This window comes from Typopeltis vanoorti, chromosome 13 (genome assembly GCF_054136105.1).
Source record: "Typopeltis vanoorti isolate ZY-2024b chromosome 13, IOZ_Tvanoo_1.0, whole genome shotgun sequence".
NCBI classification, from domain to species: Eukaryota; Metazoa; Arthropoda; class Arachnida; order Uropygi; family Thelyphonidae; genus Typopeltis; species Typopeltis vanoorti.
This window is the reverse complement of record NC_143561.1, coordinates 4,861,624-4,880,879: the sequence shown is the minus strand read 5'-3', so window position 1 is coordinate 4,880,879 and position 19,256 is coordinate 4,861,624. Positions and strand designations below refer to the sequence as shown.

The following is a 19,256-nucleotide window of genomic DNA, read 5'->3' as shown; positions in this document are numbered from 1 at the left end:
GAAAAAGCAAATTTATAATTTCAAAATTATTTTTATTTTTCAACATAACCTTCCTTAAGACTAATACATTTATTCCAGTGATGCTCCAGTGCCATTATACAGTCCCTGTAATGTTTCTCAGTACGATGTGCAAAATACCCCTCTACAGTTGCAATAACCTCTCGATTCAAAGAAAAAAAAACGCTGACCAGCAAATAGGTTTTTTAGTTTTAGGAAGAGATAGAAGTCAGAGAGAGGCAAATCTGGGGAATAAGGCAGATGTTCCAACAATTCATAGTGCAGAAACCTTAATTTTTCCCACTGCCGAAACACCTTTGTGGGGCAGGTGCATTGTCCTGATGAAAGATGATTTTTTTTTCCCTGTAAACTGGGTATTTTCTCACAAATTCTTTTGTCTAGTCTGGTTAAAAGATTGGAATAATATTCCTCGGTTACTGTTTTATCCTTTTCAAGATAATTAATAAACAAAATGCCTTTAGCATCCCAAAACACTGATGCCATGACATTTCCTGCTGATGGAACTGACTTTGTCTTCTTTGACACTGGACAACCTGCTTCTGTTCCACTGTTTTTGACTGCTGTTTGGATTCTGGTGTGTGCTGGTGAATCCAAGTCTCATCCGTAGTAATAAATCAACACACAAAATCAGTTTTATTCTTGTTAAAATGCTCTAAGACTATTCAGAGGTTTTAATGCGACTGCATTTTTGATCTGTTGTGAGCAAGTGTGGCACCCATCTTGCGCAAAGCTTTTTCATTTGCAATTCTTCAAAAAAAATATATCCTACAAGCTCTTTTGAAATGTCTATAGTCTCAACAATTTCATTCACTTTGACTCGCCGGTCATCCAATACCATATCATGCACTCGATAAATGATTTCTGGTGTTGTTACACTTTTTGAACGTCCTTCAAGTGGATCATCTTCAAGGCTGATACAGCCACATTTAAACTCGGCAGCCCATTTCTTAATTGTCGAAAACGAAGGAGAAGAGTGCTCATAAACTTTTATGAACTTAGAATTAATTTCTTTTAGCATTAAACTTTCTTTTATAAAGAATTTTATAACTGCACGATACTCAATTTTATCCATTTCAAGGGATACAGACAACACTTTTGCTTCAGACAGATGTATAAAACAAACTACTTGATAGAATGACTTGCAATTTCACATGGATGCGTACGAGAAATTTTCAGACCACCCTCGTGTGTGTGTGTGTGTGTGTGTGTGTGTGTGTGTGTGTGTGTGTGTGGCAAGTTCCTTTTTGTGTTTTAATTCTTAACTATAAAAATCCACAGTCCATTTGATTCATGACCTTTGGTTACTTGTTATATTCATGTCTCATTTCAGTTATTGGTTATATATTTCTATGTTCATATATTTGCTATTCATCCTCAATATTTCCAGAAATTTTACATTGTCTTAATTATATGTGGCACCAAATACTGTTCATCACTTCCTTAAAAAAAAATTTTTTTCCAATATTTTAATATAGTGAAATTTAAATTGGATACTTAAGAGGCAGCTCTATTACCATAAAAGCTTAGCTATTTTCTGTTTATTCAATTAAACAAATTAAAATTAAAGATAATATTAAAGAGACATTCAAAATCTTAAAAATCCATTATTGAAAAGCCCTGAAGGAAACACATGCAGTAGAAAGGAAACATGAAAGACATGAGTGAATTAGTAAGGGATGAGTCATAAGAAAATCCTTAGGACAACAAGATGTGAGAATATTCAGTAGTTGAGCAAAAATGTGATTTGTATGGAGATAGTTATTCTGATAGTAATGCCCAGACTAAAAGAGAAAATTAATTTCTTGGATGATGAGGAAGTTCTCTTAATATGTTTATGCCAAGAAAGATAGAAGGATAGAGTTATCTCTAGAACAGAAAAGTGTTTAAAGTTTTAGGTATTAGCAAAAGACTAGATTGGCAGTACTAGGAGATTATCAGAACTGAATGGTTTGGAAATCAGAAGATAGGGATGTAGAAGTAGATATTCTAGAAGTTGATTATTTGAGTCTGTAAAATGAAAGCTATCAGTATGTTATCTGCCGAACTGTGGAGATTGGATTTACCATCTACTTCTGTGTGTGTGTAATATATAAACACACACTTTATGTACAGAATAAAGAATAGGTAAAAGAATGGAGCTCTGTGGTATCCCACAATTGCATAGTTTAATGCAGCAACAACACTTCGCTGCACTGCTCTTGGCCTCGTTTTCTCTACAGCTGAATACTGCTCACCCATATGGCTGAACAGGACCCATGTGTATTTGGTTGATGCCCAGCTTAACACCACTATGCGCCTTATTTCTGGAACTGTAAAATCAACCCCAACCTACTGGCTCCCAATGCTAAGCAACATCCCGCCTCCATACATCTGCAGATCCAACTTTCTTCTAAATGAATACAGCAAAATCACGGAAATCCAAAATCTCCCAATCCATGAAGACATCCCACCCCTAGAAATAAACAGGCTAAAGTCAAGACACCCTTAACAGCAAAAAATCTTGCAGAGACAAGCTTCAACATGAAGGAGAAGTGGAAAGAGTCCTGGTGTAACACTTCAAGAGGGATCTTCAATGAATTAGTGGACCCAACACAGATAACTTTGGGTTTAGACCAACCTCGGAAAACTTGGTCTGCCCTTAACCGAATCCGCACCGACCATGACAGATGTGCAGACCACCTTTACAAATGGGGCATGATTGCCTCACCCAGGTGCGACTGGATCACCCCGCCAGACAATTAATCATATTATAGCAGAATGTATCCTACGTGCATACAGTGAAAAACCTGTCAGACTTCATCCATGCTACACCAAGTGCAGTTGACTGGATTATCAACCTAGACATTCAGCTGAAGCCTATTCTTGATTCTTGAGTGTCTCTTTTATGACTATTATGTCTTCTTATTGTACATATGTCTATCACTATGTCCATATATATTAAGGATTAATGTAATGTAACTTTTCCTGTGTGAGCCATACTAAATAAATAAATAAATAGTTTAAAACCACCACCACTTTGAGAAAGTGTTCGAAAACAGTCATCCACCAAACCCTTCACCAATACCAATAGCTGCAAGAACTTGTTTATAAAAATCCATATAAAAAAATGCTAATTTAAGATGTTTTAAAAATTCTGTAAAAGACATTACACATCTCAGCTACAGTCTTCTCTGTTTCTTTGGTCGTGGACCAGGCGTAGGAAAAGGAGTGACATCAGTTATAGACACAATGTCTAATCCACCCATCTGAAGACCTTTAACAGAGGACTAAAAAGAAATAAGGGAAAAAAGACATTTATTGGTTTTCATATTTAATCACTACAAAATTAATTTATAAAAAAAATTCTAAAGAGGATATTACTAAAATGAATTTCACTGTCTATAAATTATATTATAACAAACAAGGTTAAGTGTTTCAGATATATTTAATCCAGAAAGAAAGATTTTAGCAACAACACTTTTTTTTTAATATCAATCCCACAAGAGATGCCCATGTAGAAGTAGTCACAAAGAAAGGAATCTGTATTTTTTCTTTATTTTTTCTTTTAAGGTAATTCACTATGAGTAGATTTTCATCAGTAATAAATAATCAGGTTTCAACTTGTAGATTTTTTTTAAACTGATTCTAGATGCATTTATTCAACATGTTTCACTGTCTATTCCAAACTGAAACCACAGCTGCTAGAAGGGAAATGAATCTGTTGGTTTCAGGTATATAAAATTCTGGCAAGCATATATATATCTCAACCTACATTAATGAGAAACTTTGCATGTTACTGGCATGTTTAGGGGCAAAAAGAATAGACACACGCACTGTACGCCCACAGATACGAGATCCTTCAACGCTTCTGCGCATGTCAGAAGAAGGAGAATCCATTCCCATAATAGGGTAATCAATCCATATTGTTGGATGAGTTGTATTGTAGCTTATAAAGTGGCAACTATTTTGCTTGTATAACAGTTGGAAAATTTTACGTATAAAGCACACGATTCTGATTGCTTGGTGACCAATTCGTACATCGCCTAATTTCTTTCTCCCCTTCAACATGAATTGACTCTTCTTGGCACCGAGCCAACTTAGGCTCGTATCTATGGTCGGACAGTGTGTTTGTGTGTGTGTGTGTGTATACATACATACATATACATATATATATATATATATATATATATATATATATATATATATATATATATTAAAACTAAATCACATGTAAGCTTTCAGAACAATGCAATGAAACTGTAAAGTGAATATCATCTCCCTTCTTACCATACTGCCCAAAAGAAAGTAATACAGCAGTATCCTAGCAACCTATTTCAGAATAAGGAAATCTAGTCCAGGAATTTGATGATCTCACATCCTATTTTATACGCTGTCTTTTTATTACTGATTTTTTCATGCCAAATATGTTGCACCAGTTGTTCAATTTAGTTAAAGAATCCTGAAGACTTGTACTGGATTTATTCAAGAATATTTACATCACCTGCACAAAGTAAAGAATGGAGATTAACATCTCAAATTTCGCTATTAATTTTGCTTTCAAAGTGATCCATAAAGATGATGAATAACATTGGAATAATGTGCACTTGTCTCATGCTTATCTTATATCCTATGCACTGCTCAATATAGTGCTCCAGTCATAACATAATTGTGTTTTGAACAGCTTTTCTCTGGGCACTTCATAATATACTTTTTCCAGATCTGCAAAACTTAAATACAGATCCTTGTTATATTTCCATTCTAACTATTTGTCATGAAGTGAAATATAATTCTGACAACTTCCTGAATCCAGCTTATTCTTCCCTAAGTTCACCAACAATTATTCTTAGTCTTTTCTCAAGTATGCTTGCATAAGGCTTAATGGAATAATTCATAGGGAAATGATTGCAATTCTGACATTGTTTTATTTTCCCTTTTTTATAGATGGGTGCTATGAAAGCTATATTCCAATCATCTGGAATTCAATCTTCTGACCATGTCTTCTTAATTATGCAGTGCAGCCAATGTAAACAGTTATAATCCCATATTTGAGTGTTTCTGGTCAATTATCACCTACCCTGTCGCCTTTGGGTTTTCTACCTCGTGCAATCCTACATACTCTTGAATATTTTCAATCATAGTTCGTTTTTCATGAATAATGATCACAATATTTGGAATTCAATTAGCAGTATTTCAAAGTAAATACTCCAGATAAATAGAATATCAATTTGTCATTTTATCATCATCTGATTCCTTTTAAAACACTTTCTTTTAATTCTACGTTTATTTATTTTTAATAACCTTCAGAATATTTCGCCACTTTCCTAGTGGGACATATCCTTATAAGTGTTTATGATTTGTGTCATTACTTATATACATAGCATTCTTACATTTCTCTCTCTGTATTCTCTTAGAGTACATGTGCTTTTTTTTCTTTTCTATGACTGCCTTTTCTTTCCGAGTCTACCCCAGAGATCTGCTTTTTCTATACTGGCAGAAAATTTCACCAGATCCCCGTCTGGTTGAGTCAATTTTTTCTTCAGAGTCTGCGTCTCCAAGCTTTGTTTTCAAAGTATCATTTTTTCTTGAATAATAGTCGATTAGCTGAGTATAGTTCACTCTGAAAGGTGCTCGAGTGATTCTTTTTAACACTTTTGTATATATTTTCATTTCAGCATGACATTCAATTTTATCTTGCTCGGAACTAAATAGTGAGCACATCCTATTGCAAATCCTCTTATGTCCTGAGCCAGCACAGATATCATCATGAACAATAACATATTAATAATACTTTTTCTTAATCATGCAGAGGTTTCAGCGGTTAAGAAGTTCAATCAAATTATTCCAGTATTGTAACCACATGTTTATTAAAAAACTGTTTTTTAAAACTAAACAAGTACTAAAAAACAAACCCTACAAATTTCATTACTCGTCAGACTATCTTCAGGGGTAAAGAGAACTAAAAGTTTAAAGTACAAACTACAACAAATTACGAAAATTAGTTCGTTTATTGGTATTATGAACATCAAGAAAGTTCGTTAAAAAATTTTTGTTGTTGGTTTGTTTTCTAGTACTTGTTTAGTTTTAAAAAACATGTGGTCACAAAACTGGAATAATTCAATACAATACTTTTTATTTCTTAAATCTTCCCTCCATAAGAGTTTGTGAAAATCATTATGTTGGAACATGTTGGTAATGGTGACCTGGTTCTGAACAGAAATCCAACAGGTATTAACCATTATTAAGTTTGCTATTTAGTTTATCAAATCATTTCAATATGTCTAATATTCATTTCTTACTCTGCTATTTAGAACACCATGAAGGATTGACTTTTTTCTTTATGTACAGTCTTCCTTAATGTAAGATCATCATCAAATTCCTCGACATGTAAGGGGTGTACAGGATATGATAGTACTTCATGAAAAATTTACTTCATTACTAACTTCCTATCTACAATTTTCCTCCAAATCAGTCTGTTACCTGTCAAGACTCCAACATTATCAAATCTTATATTTCTATCTTCTAAGGCACTTTTTACCTTATCAATCCACCCATATCTTGGTCTTCTGCCAAACTGATAGAAAATACTTGTTTTGCTAATACCACTTGAAATTAGCTCTACTAACGCATTCCTGGATGCTGACAATGTCAAGGTCTTTCCTAATATCCTTGTTTTTAATATGATACTGCTATTGATGCCTAATCTTTCACTTTCCTAATCTTTCTCAGGACTCATATCTGCAGTCTCTAGTCTTTGGTCAAGTGTTTTATTTCTGACCCAGCTCTCAGATCCATAAGTTAAAACTGGTTTGAACACTATCTTGCATAAAGTTAATTCAGTGTTTTGACTAATTTCTCACTTATTCCATATAAATTTATTCAGTTGACTTCCTACCATACCAGCTTTGTTGATTCTGTTGTCTATTTCCATATTCAATTTACCATCTTCACTAAAAATCATGCCTAAGTAGCCGAAATGTTTTACTTTTCATATGAGTTCTCCATTCACAATGCAGTTGATATTTTCAATGTTTCTGCCTATTTTCATTGTCTTTGACTTGTTACTGCTGACCTTCATACCATATCTATTACAACAGTTATTCAATTTAGTCAGGGAATCTTGCAGACTTGTAGCGGATTTATTTAGAAGTATAACATCATCCGCATAAAGCAAAGAGCTGAGATTACCATCTCCAATTTGGTATTTGGTTTAATACCACTTTTCTTCATAATGCGATCCATATACATAATGAATAACAGTGGGGATAATTTACATCCTTGTGTGACACCAAATTTAACATAAACTATCTTCCTGTATTTCCTTCAATTCTAACTGATGATTTACAACTCAAATAAAGACAGAATTGCTTGATATAATGCCCCATTGACACCATATAACTGTAGCGTTTTGAATAGCTTCTATCCTGGCACCCTGCCATATGCCTTTTCCAGATCTACAAAACTTAAATACAGATCTTTGTTATATTCCCAATTATTTGTCGTAAAGTGAAACTCTGATTCTAACAGCCTCTATTTGGCCTGAATCCAGCTTGTTCTTCACCAAGCTTCCCTTCCACAATTCTTCTCAACTCTTTCTTAAGTATACTTGCATAAATCTTATCAGGAGACTCAGTAGAGAAATATCTCTAATTCTCACATTCAGTTTTATTTCCTTTTTTTTTTTTTTATATATATATATAAGAGTACTATGAGAGCTCTACTCCAATCATCTGGAATTTGTCCCTCTAATTAAGATTGTTTATACCTCCATACTTGAGCATTTCTATTCGAATATCACCTAATGTAAGATATACATGGTAAATGAGCAAGGTACAAAATGTGCAACTAATTTCAACATTTCCTGGATGGCCAAATGCATAGCATTTCTTGTTAGAAACCAAGAGGCTATGGATGTACATTTCATATGTTTTCAATCCACTATAAGATGCCTACAGCAGACTGAACTGGTTTCATCAGAGGTCCTAATATTATGTACCCCTTAGACCACACAAGTGTTATAGGTCTCTTTCATGAGCAAGGGTCATTAAAGAAGTGTTGACTTTTTACTTATGATTGGTGATAAGATATAAATCTAGTATTAAATTATGTACTAATACTTACTTTTCTTCCTGGTCCTAACCCTTTAATAACAATTCTGATCTTCTTGATTCCTCTTTCTTGCACAATCTATAAAAGAATTTATATACATTATAGCAGTCATTAACAAACTAGGAACTTAGGAGCATTATAAGAAAAACACAATGTGGTATTGCCTAGTGTTAATTTCTATATTAATAAACATGAAACTTCATCTATTGGGTTGACAAATACGTTCGTTCGGATTTTTCAGAGTGGAATGAAGCACATTTTATTTAATATATATAATACATACTAGTCAGTTATATTTTGACCCTATCAATGACCTTTTGCCATCTGTCCATCAACTTCATTATGCCACGTTCATAAAACTCCTGAGGTTTGTTGACGAAAAACTGATCCAGGTGTCTTTTGACAGCCTCCTCATTAGTGAAGGTTTTCTCATTCAGAGATTTCTGCAACGATCAGAATAAGTAGTAATTGGAAGATACCAGGTCTGGTGAATATGGAGGATGCAGCAAAACATCCCAGCCAAGATGTAACAATTTACTCCGGGTTGTTAACAATGTGTGGAATCTGGCGTTGTCGTGGTGAAAGACAACTCCTTTCTGCTTTGCAAATTTGGGACATTTTGTGCTAATTGCATGGGCCAGTCGCATTAACTGTGAGTAATAGACAGAGGAGTGGGTGAAATCAATATTAGTAACATTATACAAGAGAAAGGAAATAAGCTAGAATGTAAAAATTATAGAACAATTGCCTTGATAAGTCACCTTGGTAAAGTGATGATCATATTGACAGAAAGATTGAGAACACAATTGGAAGCATACCTTACAGATGAGCAAGCAGGATTTAGGAAGGATAGAACTACAATTCAACAGATTTTGACAATGAGGTTAATAGCAGAGAAAGCTAGGAGAAAAAACAAAAACATATATACTTGTTTTGTTGACTTTCAGAAAGCATTTGACAGTATTGACCAGAAAGTGACATTAGCAATTCTGGAATCCTATGGAATTGATAAAAAACTAATAGCTATATTAAAAGATGCTTACCAGAATGCAGTTGCAGCAGTTAGAATAGGTGATGATTTGGGGAAATGGTTTAAAACAAGCAGGGGTACTAGACAGGGAGACCCAATATCATCAAGCATTTTCATCGCACATTTAGAAAGAGCAATGGATAAAATGAAAGAAGATGCCAAAGGAATATCTGTACACGGAATGAGAATTAACAATCTGAGATTTGCAGATGACATTGTTATTATTGAAGAAGACGAAAGAGAACTACAAAAAAACACTGAAACTGTTAAATGAGGAAGGGAAGAGATTTGGACTTGTTATGAACTTTGAAAAAACAAAGACAATGGTATTTGGTGAGAAGAACATGAAACAAAAGATACAAGTGGATGGAACTGATATAGAAAATGTAGAACAATTCACATATTTGGGAAGTAAACTGACATATGACTTGGACTGTAAAAAAGAAATAAAGATCAGGATTGCAAAGGGAAGAACAAATCTGAAAGCCATTGATAACATCTGGAAAAGTAAAGTGATCAGCCTGCAAACAAAACTAAGAGTATTGGAAACATGCATTTTCAGCGGTGTACTGTACGGATCTGAAACGTGGGTAATAAATAAGGAATCAAGAAAAAGAATTTTGGCATTTGAAAGAACTTGTTACAGGAAGATTCTTCTAAGAATAGGATGGGTAGAGAAAATCACCAATGAAGAGGTCTACCAGAAGATACAACCAAAACAGAATCTAATGCAGAAGATTATAAAACAGAAGCTGCAATTATTTGGACACATCTGTAGAATGAGTGAGGACCGGAAGATAAAGACATTTACGTTTGGTATTTTGGATGGTTTAAACAGAAGAGGTAGACCATACAGAGAATGGATAGACGATATAAAAGACTGGTGTGGAATGGGTGTACAAAGACTGCGACACTGTGCACTGGACAAAGAAAGGTGGAAGAAGATAGTGAAACAGGCATCAGACATCAACGGGCAGTGAGCCCATGATTCGTGATGATGATGATGATGATGAATAGACAGTTGAATCAATCATTCTGCCTGACAGTAACACCTCGTAGTGGACAACACCTTTATAATCCCACCACACAGAGCATGATCTTCTTTGGGTGCAATCTCGCAATCCCATAATCATCCGCTTCAAAAGTGGGTCGTTTTCTTGAGTTTTGAAACATATCCCAACTTGTGCAAATGGTTTACAACGCTTGTATGGGAAATGTTCAGTACTGCAGCAATCTCCTGCATTGTTTGAGACGGATTTTTGTTGACGATATCCTTCACACCACTCGAATCAACCTCAGTCGGGTGACAGGTGCATCACTGACGTCGAAATCTCCAGAGCGGAATTTGACAAACCACTTTTGGCATATACATTCTGTTAAGGCACCATCCCCATATATGCAGCATTTTTTTTTTATGGACCTCCACAGCTCGTTTGCCTTTTTTGAAATAAAAAAGCAAAATATACCAGTAATGTACGTTATTTCCTTCCATTTCTAAAAATGTTACACACATGCAACTGAAGTAGGGCCAAACGAAAATTCACTAAAAGGTTATGCGAAATGTCGCCTTTCAACTGCGCAATAGCGCAACAATAGCAACAGACAAAGCAGCTAAACTTGTACTAACGCATAAACTGAACGAACATATTTGCCAACCCAATAATTAGACTACCTTTCTATAATCTGATAGAATCCATTAACTAACTTGAAGGTCTGTATCATATCTCCTTTTCCTCCCATTTACCAATCTCTGTAATTCATATTCCCCTCATCATAACCAACACTCCAGAGTCCTGATATCACTTTTGGTCATTCGTCTTTGAACCCTCTCTAGTGTTTCCAAATCGCAATTAAAACTAAGTGACCAAATCTGAGCACAGTAGTCCATATGTGGTCTGACTAATGCCTTATATAGAGGCACCACCACCTCCTTATCCCTACATGTCAATGTACTTTTTATCATAGCAGAAATCTTTGCAACACTTGCAATGTGCCCTCGAAACTTGAGTCCACTTCCACCAGCACTCCAAGATCCTGAAACTCATTCACTTTCTGAAGTACAGTTCAACAGTATGTAGCCTTATTTGTGTTTATTAATATTAAAACTGCAATCTCACTCATTTGTCCACACTAAAAGTCTATTCAAATCTTTCCATAGAAAATTAACATCAGCATGATATATACAACACTTCTTTTAGACTCTCTTCAGCCACTTTCAAATAGAAGATAGATCAGGTTCTGAAATGTGTTTCTTCAACAGATATTTCCATGGCCACTGTTCAGCAGAACTATGCCTCCCATTTCTGCTAGATCTACAGGAACTCGGGCGACAGCTGCTGAATATCCCTTTACAGTCAAACTACATGCCTACTGAACCTGCTACTCAAACTCATCTTTCCTTCTTTCTTCAATTCTATGGAACAGTCCTACAGAGCATTCCCAAAGGACAATCTCCAACAGTTCCAGAAGAATATCACCAGATTACACTGGTCGTTACTCCTCCAAAACACACAAGGCTTTCTGCCTTTCGTGTGCGAGATATATATATATACATACACATGCATGCACAAAAAAAAAAATGCCAAGAAGAATGTAATCAAAGATACATATCAATACTTCAGGTAGAAAAGCCACTAACACCTGAAATGTGGAAAGCCAGCTGAAACAGATAATATTCAACCAGAAATGCCCAAGTGTGCAGATATAAGTTTTACAGTGGTTGCACTACATGATTCAGAAGGTCAAATTCTGGATGACTGGAATAGAGCTTTCATAATACCCATCTATAAAAAAGTAAGATTTGCTAGGAAGATTTATGCAAGTATAGTTGAGAAAAAGCTAAGAAAAATAACAGTAGTGAAACCTGAAAAACATGTTGAGTTCCAGTCTTGTTGGTAGACTGGTTAGTGTATCTGATCTCAGGCTCATGATTTAAATACTGCTGTGAGTATGTGGATGTAAGCAACTGTCTTTAGGAGGTAAATGAATTACATCTCCCTACTTGAGACCATCACCCTGCTCACCGGAAGCTTGAAGTGGCTTATAAAGTATTACATTTGGTTTCTAGAGCAGGATTCCAGACAGGTAAAAAGTGTATAAAAAGTTATAAAAAAAAATAGAAACACATTCCTGCCCATGCTATGTACTACAGGGTTATAACCATTCGTGAGAGGGAGCAAAAAAAAAAAAAGAATTGCAGTTTGTATATATGGAAAAGCCATATCGCAAGTGCCCAGAGAAAAGCTGTTAAAAATGCTTAATTATATAGCATAAAGAGATTGGCGGAATATCTGAGCAACACATACTCCGAGTTGTAAGTCAGCAGTTAGTACTGAAGGATGTATAGGAAGATAGTCTGATGTTAAATCAATGTGAAACAAGAGTACTCTTATCTTCCTTGTTATTCATCATGTATGTGGATCACATTCTGAAGGAAATTGGCATTAAACCCAATAGTAAAATTGGGTGTGTTAATCCCAAGCTCTATTTTATGCACATTACTCTCAAAAATAAATACAGTATGGGTTGCAGAATATGCTAACTGGTATGAAATTCAGCAATAAAAACACAAAGATGATGAAAATAGTAGCAAACACTGGAAACATTGGCTGTATACTGAACGAAGAGCCTACAGCTCTTTGTTCAGTATCAGTAAAAATTTTGTTTTTAGTAAAGATAGCAAATTAAATTGGAAATAAACAACAGAACTGGCAAAACTGATATTGGAAGAAGTCAACAGATTACATTTATTCATCATCAAATTCCTGCTATGTACCCTCAAGGGGTGTACAGGATATGATAGTACTACATGAAAAAAAATTACATCATTACTAACTTCCTATCTACAATTTTTCCCCAAATCAGTCTGTTATCTGTCAAGACTCCAACATTATCAGATCTTATATTTCTATCGTCTAAGGCACTTTGTACCGTATCAATCCACCTATATCTTGGTCTTCCTCTGGGTCATTTTGCTGCCAACCTGGCAGAGAACACTTGTTTTGCTAATCTTTCTTCGCCCATTCGGTTTAAGTGACCATACCACCTGAGATTAGCTCTGCTAATGCATTCCTGGATGCTGACAATGTCAAGTTCTTTCCTAATATCCTCGTTTTTAATATGATATTGCCATTGATGCCATTTGTTCATGGCTATAATCTTTCTCAGGACTCTCAAATCTGCGGTCTCTAGTCTTTGGTCAAGTGTTTTACTTCTGACCCAGCTCTCAGATCCATAAGTTAAAACTGGTTTGAACACTGTCCTGTATACAGCTAATTTAGTGTTCCAACTAATTTCTCTCTTATTCCATATGAATTTATTCAACTGACTTCCCACCATACCAGCTTTGCTGATTCTGTTGTCTATTTCTATATTTAATTTACCATCTTCAGTAAAAATCGTGCCTAAGTAGCTGAAATGTTTTACTTGTTCCACAGGTTCTCCAATCACAACACAGTTGACATTTTCAATGATTCTGCCTATTTTCATTGTCTTTGTCTTTTTATTGCTGACCTTCATACCATATCTATTACAATAGTTATTCAATTTAGTCAGAGAATCTTGCAGACTTGTAGCAGATTTATTTAGAAGTATAACATCATCCGCATAAAGCAAAGAGCTGACATTAACATCTCTAAACATGATATCAAATTTTGATATCATGTTTAATACCTCTTTCCTTCATAATGTGATCCATATAGATAATGAATAAAAGAGGGGATAATGTACACCCTTGTCTCACACCAGATTTAACATTAAACCATCTTCCTGTACTTCCTTCAATTCTAACTGCTGACTTACAACTCAAATAAAGACGAAGTATTGCTTGATATAATACCCCATTGACACCATATAACTGTAGCGTATTGAATAACTTCTCTCATGGCACCTTGTCATATGCCTTTTCCAAATCGACAAAACTTAAATACAGATCTTTGTTATATTCCCATGCTTTCTCGACTATTTGTTGTAAAGTGAAGATCTGATTCTGACAGCCTCTATTTGGCCTGAATCCAACTTGTTCTTCACCCAGTTTTTCTTCCACAATTCTTCTCAACCGTTTCTCAAGTATACTTGCATAGATCTTGCCAGGAACACTCAGTGGGGAAATACCTCTGTAATTCTCACATTCAGTTTTATTTCTCCTTTTCATATATTGGTACTATGAGAACTCTACTCCAATCATCAGGAATTCGTCCCTTTGTCAAGGCTTTCTGAACTATGCAGTGCAGCCATGGTAAGACTCTTATACCACCATACTTCAGCATTTCTGGTCAAATATCATCTACTCCTGCTGTCTTTCAACACATTTCTAGCCTTTGATGGCTTTTTCTACTTCAAGTATGGATATGTATTCCTGACTGCATGCCTGGTCAGTGTTTTTTTACCACTGTGCTGTCATCACTGCTTGTTTCACTTAGCAGTTTTTCAAAGTAATTACTCCATACTTTATCATCATGTCACCTTTATCATCTCTAACTCCTTTTACAGCCATTCCTAAGCTTCTTCAACAACCTCCAAAATATTTTGCTACCTTCTTGATATTTATTTTCTATGATCTTACCAAAGTCTTCCCATGACTTTTGTTTAGCTAATTTTACACAGTGTTTAGCATTCTTGCATTTGTCTCTATATTCTCTAAGAACACAAGCTGACTTATTTGACAGGAACTTTTGATATGCTTTCTTCTTTTCCTTCACTGCCTCTTTAACTTCCTGTGTCCACCAGGGAGTTCTGATTTTTTTATGCTTGCAGACAACCTCACCACATGCCTCTCTGGCAGAATCAATCAATGTTTTCTTCAGAGTTTGCCACTGAATCTCCAAGGTTTGATTCCTGTTTTCAAACTCTTTCATTTTTTTCTTTAATAATCTTTGTGTATTTTAGTCTACAGTTCACATCTGAGAGCTGCTCAACTTTTATTCGCTTTAAAACTTTCTTACATGTTATTCTTTTCAATATGAAATTCAATTTTATCCTGCTCAAGACTAAATAGTGATCACTTCCAATTTCAAATCCTTTGTACACTCTGGTGTCCTGCACCAGGGAGAAAACATCACTATCAACAATAATATAGTCAATGAGACTTTTCTTATTCCTTGCCTCTTCTCTCCATGTGAATTTGTGCACATTTTTATGTTGGAACATGGTGTTAGCAATAACCAATCCATGTCCTGAGTAGAAATCCAACAGATATTTGCCATTATTATTAAGTTTGCTCTTTTCTCCAAATTTTCCCAAAATATTTTTGTATGTCTCACAATCATTTCCTACTCTGCTATTTAGATCCCCAACAAGGACCAACTTTTCCTTTTTCATTGTGTCAGTTGCTTTTCTAAAGCCTCAAAAAATTCCTCCACCTCTACCTTAGTAGAACCTTCTGTGGGACCATAGGCACAAATAAGTCTCATTGTCCAGTTCCCCATTCTCATATTTGCCCACATTACTCTGCTTGAGACTGACTGCCATTCAAGAAGATTAGCATCGTATTTTGTGTTGAATACTATGGCTTCTCCTTTTCCTTGATTGTCATTGCCTGAATATAACATTTGGTATTTATTGCTCAGAAAGATCTCACCAGTTTTTGTCTTTTTTGTTTCAGTCACCCCTATTATGTCGATCTGGTACTTATCTAATTCCTCAGCTAGCTCCATTTCTTTGCCATTCAGACTTCTTATGTTGATAGTACCGATCTTTAACTCTGGTGATGTTGAGTTGGGGTTTGTTTTCAGATTTGTTCCATTAGCTGACTTTTCGCTGTTTGCCCTGGTTCTCTGGCGAAAACAATGGGGGCCTTGTTTAACCGGGTGACGCCTCACCTGGCATGAAATTTTGTCATGTTGTACCATCATTTTTTATTTTGGTTTAACCAATAAGAATACAATTTGGTCAGCTAAATGCCAAATTGCCAGCCCATCCTCGTTCGTTCAGTATCCAAGTAGACAACAGGGTGCACCACGAGAAGGTGAGGATCGGACATTGGGTCAGAAGTCCTGGTCGGTTCTCCGCATTCCTTTAAAGGGTATGTGGAGGTCTCCTCTCAGTTATACAGCTTTGACCCTTAAGCACCCCATTTAAGTTTATTTGAAAGAGTCAAAACATTAAACTAGCTGTATACAAGTCAGTGTTCTAACCAACTTTAACTTATGGATCTGAGAAGTGGGTTAGATACACTCAATATAAAACAGAACCCAGAATTATGAGAAAGATATCAAAATATCCTAGAAAAGGAAAATACTACTAGTGTTCATGTGTATGTGTGTGAACAGAGATAAAATTAGGTGTCATGGCCACTTGAACAGAATGTAAGAGGAATGGTTAGCAAAACAAGTATATTTTAATGATGGCAGAAAAGACTTAGAGGACCAAGATCTAGGTGAATTAATGGGGTAAGCAGTACTTCAGAAGACTGAAATATAAGATCGTGCACAACAATGGAATAACAGATAAGAGATTATTTTGGAGGAGAATTATTGATAGGAAATTAGTAATAATATAAACTTTCATGTAGTACTATTCTAATATCCTGTACATCCTTCCTTGAAGATATACGGGGGGGGACTTTCATAAAGCTGCATAAAATAAACTAGCAATTTCACATGTACCAACTTGGGGGAAAAAAAAAAAAAATCAAGTGTTGTCATCTATGGTCGAGGCCAAGAACTTTTCACACCACCCTCAGTATACCTGCTTTGATATTCCAGATAAATGAAATTTTTGAAATTTACCAAACCATTCTCATATTATCAAGAAATTATTTCTCTACTTCTCCTACAAAATTTTCTAAATTTTTTTTTTATAAGAATATACTGCAACTTCTGCACACAATTTGATAATTTAGTGGTTTTTTGTCTGAAAAATGAGAACTAACTTCTTGACAACTGGAAGGAAATCCAGTTGTCAAGAAGCATTATCCTTACAATGATTAGATTCAACTGTTTCCTGATTGCAAGATAGATCCCATTGGGACGGCACAACTTCCAGTCAACCAGAACTGATCTAAGGGTTCCAATTTTAATGGTAACCATTGAGCTTGATATATTTAATTTTAAAAATTTTCTCACATGAAGATATAGAAAAATTTAAAGTTCTTGTTTACTTTTTGGAGATCTTGTACCAAATTTAAAATGGCCGAAAAGAATATCTACTTTCAATATGTAAGGAATGTTTCACAGATTTCAACATATACATAGTTTTAATTTATGAGCTACATAATGTACCGAAATCAAATGTTTCACTTCATTTTTCATTTAAGTCACTGCCCTCAATTCTGACCTCCAAACCAAACGGGGCTCAGATTAGTAAAACCCAGTTCTGTCTTATTTCTCAAAAAAGAACCTTTTTCTCCCAATATTATTTTTGATAACACTCAAATTTCCAGACGATGAGATTTCCCTTTTTTTGGAATTACCCTGACATCAGGTCTCTCCTGGCATAAACACATTACAACCACCATCAACATCCTCAGCTTCCAAAAAACTAGGATTTCTCTTTTACTCAAGAGGTTACACTTGAGTAAAAGAGAAATTAAGGTTAACAGCTCGAAACAGCTGTTAACCTTAACAGTATTTGATAGCTGGGTGGAATTGTAACCTATATAAGGTTAATATAGGTTACAATTCCACCCAGCTATCAAATACTGCTTTCACATTTGGAGTGGGGGCTAGTAAAATCTCCCTCAAAACTCGACTCAATACAGAGGAGAGCAATTAGGTTGATGACCCATCTCTTACCAACTCTCACACTCCCCACTTTTACTTAAATGTTTGGTCTCTGCAATTTGTGTATTCTACAAATATTTCCATGGCAAATGTTCATCTGAAATAGAAGCAATAATTCCTCCACTCAGTACCAAGTACTGGAATACGTACAGCTGCCACCCAACATCCTTTCACAGCACACCTTGAAACCCAGAGAACAAGTTTCTTTTCCTCCTCCTTCATCCCTGCTACTGCTGTACTATGAGACAGTCTTCCCCCTGATTTCCCAAGGAATACAATATACAGACTTTTAAATTGAATGTAAACAATTTCTCCTTTCCCAACCCACTGCCCATATTTGGTACTAAAGTACTATAGGTTGATCAACCAACCTCTTGTGTATGGGCCCAACATAAAAAAAATCAACATTAGCTAACATTTGTTCAATAATGCAACCACATTTATTTGTGTTGGCACTACCCCACAGAATGTTATGTCCATTAAAGTCACCCTTTAAGAGTATGGACTGAGGAAGTTGCAATGAGGTTATCATTTAATTTAATTTAATTCAGAACCTGGTGGTGAATACACTGAGCATATATTAAGCATACTGCGATAAACCCCACAAATAGGTGAATCTGTTACTTATTTCACAGCAATATTAAGCTGGACATAATGGAAGGGATTGACTATAGTAATCCCTTGAATAATGCACCCCCGATTAGTGCGTCATTTTTTTTCGATACCCAAATTCAATTACTGCACCAATATACATCTTAAAAATAAATGTTACAGATTTTAAAAATTTTCTATCTATACATTTTTATGGTTAACTATTTTAAAAAATCACTCACCAGAATGAAATAATTTAGTTACCGATTTAAAACATTTTACAAAGTTATTTTCAATGGCATACTACACTACTTCCATGTACACTATGTATACAGTCATACCCTGATTTACGCGAATCTGGAGTTACGCAGTTTCATATATGTACGTATTCCCGTCCCACTTCACTACTAGTCGTATCTTTCCAGTGCCGGCAACATTCGCTAGTGTTGCACAACCTGTGAACAAGCACTGACGTGTTTCGTGCAGTCTCCATTCATACACGATTTCTATAGTCTACAAACCTTGCGATTGTTTAATGTTATGTTCTTGATAAAAATTTTATCACATAAAAAATAAGAATGTCGTCCAAAGAAAGCAAGACCGATTCGTCTACAGCTAGCAAGAAAAGAAAAACATTGACTTTGGAAACAAAACTCAACATTAAGGATTTTGAAGGTGGAATGAAAATTTGTGAGCTAGCAAAGAAGTTTGATCTACAGGAATCCACAGTAAGAACAATCATAAAAGAAAGGTTTACAGATTTTGGAGGACATAGATTCTAACGAGGAACGAATTGTAGCCACAAGGTAAGA

The 19,256-nt window shown here is 35.2% G+C and overlaps 1 protein-coding gene across 1 annotated transcript in view; it reads right to left on the bottom strand.

Moving 5' to 3' along the window:
* Nucleotides 1–19,256, bottom strand: part of mRpS11 (mitochondrial ribosomal protein S11) — a 114,412-nt gene that overhangs the window by 30,619 nt on the left and 64,537 nt on the right. The window contains exons 5-6 of the mRNA XM_090402290.1: nucleotides 8,116–8,181; nucleotides 3,168–3,284 (exon numbers count right to left, since the gene is read on the bottom strand). Of these exons, the coding sequence (XP_090258416.1) occupies nucleotides 3,177–3,284; nucleotides 8,116–8,181 (174 nt within the window). The 3' untranslated portion in view covers nucleotides 3,168–3,176. The remainder of the gene's footprint in view (nucleotides 1–3,167; nucleotides 3,285–8,115; nucleotides 8,182–19,256) is intronic.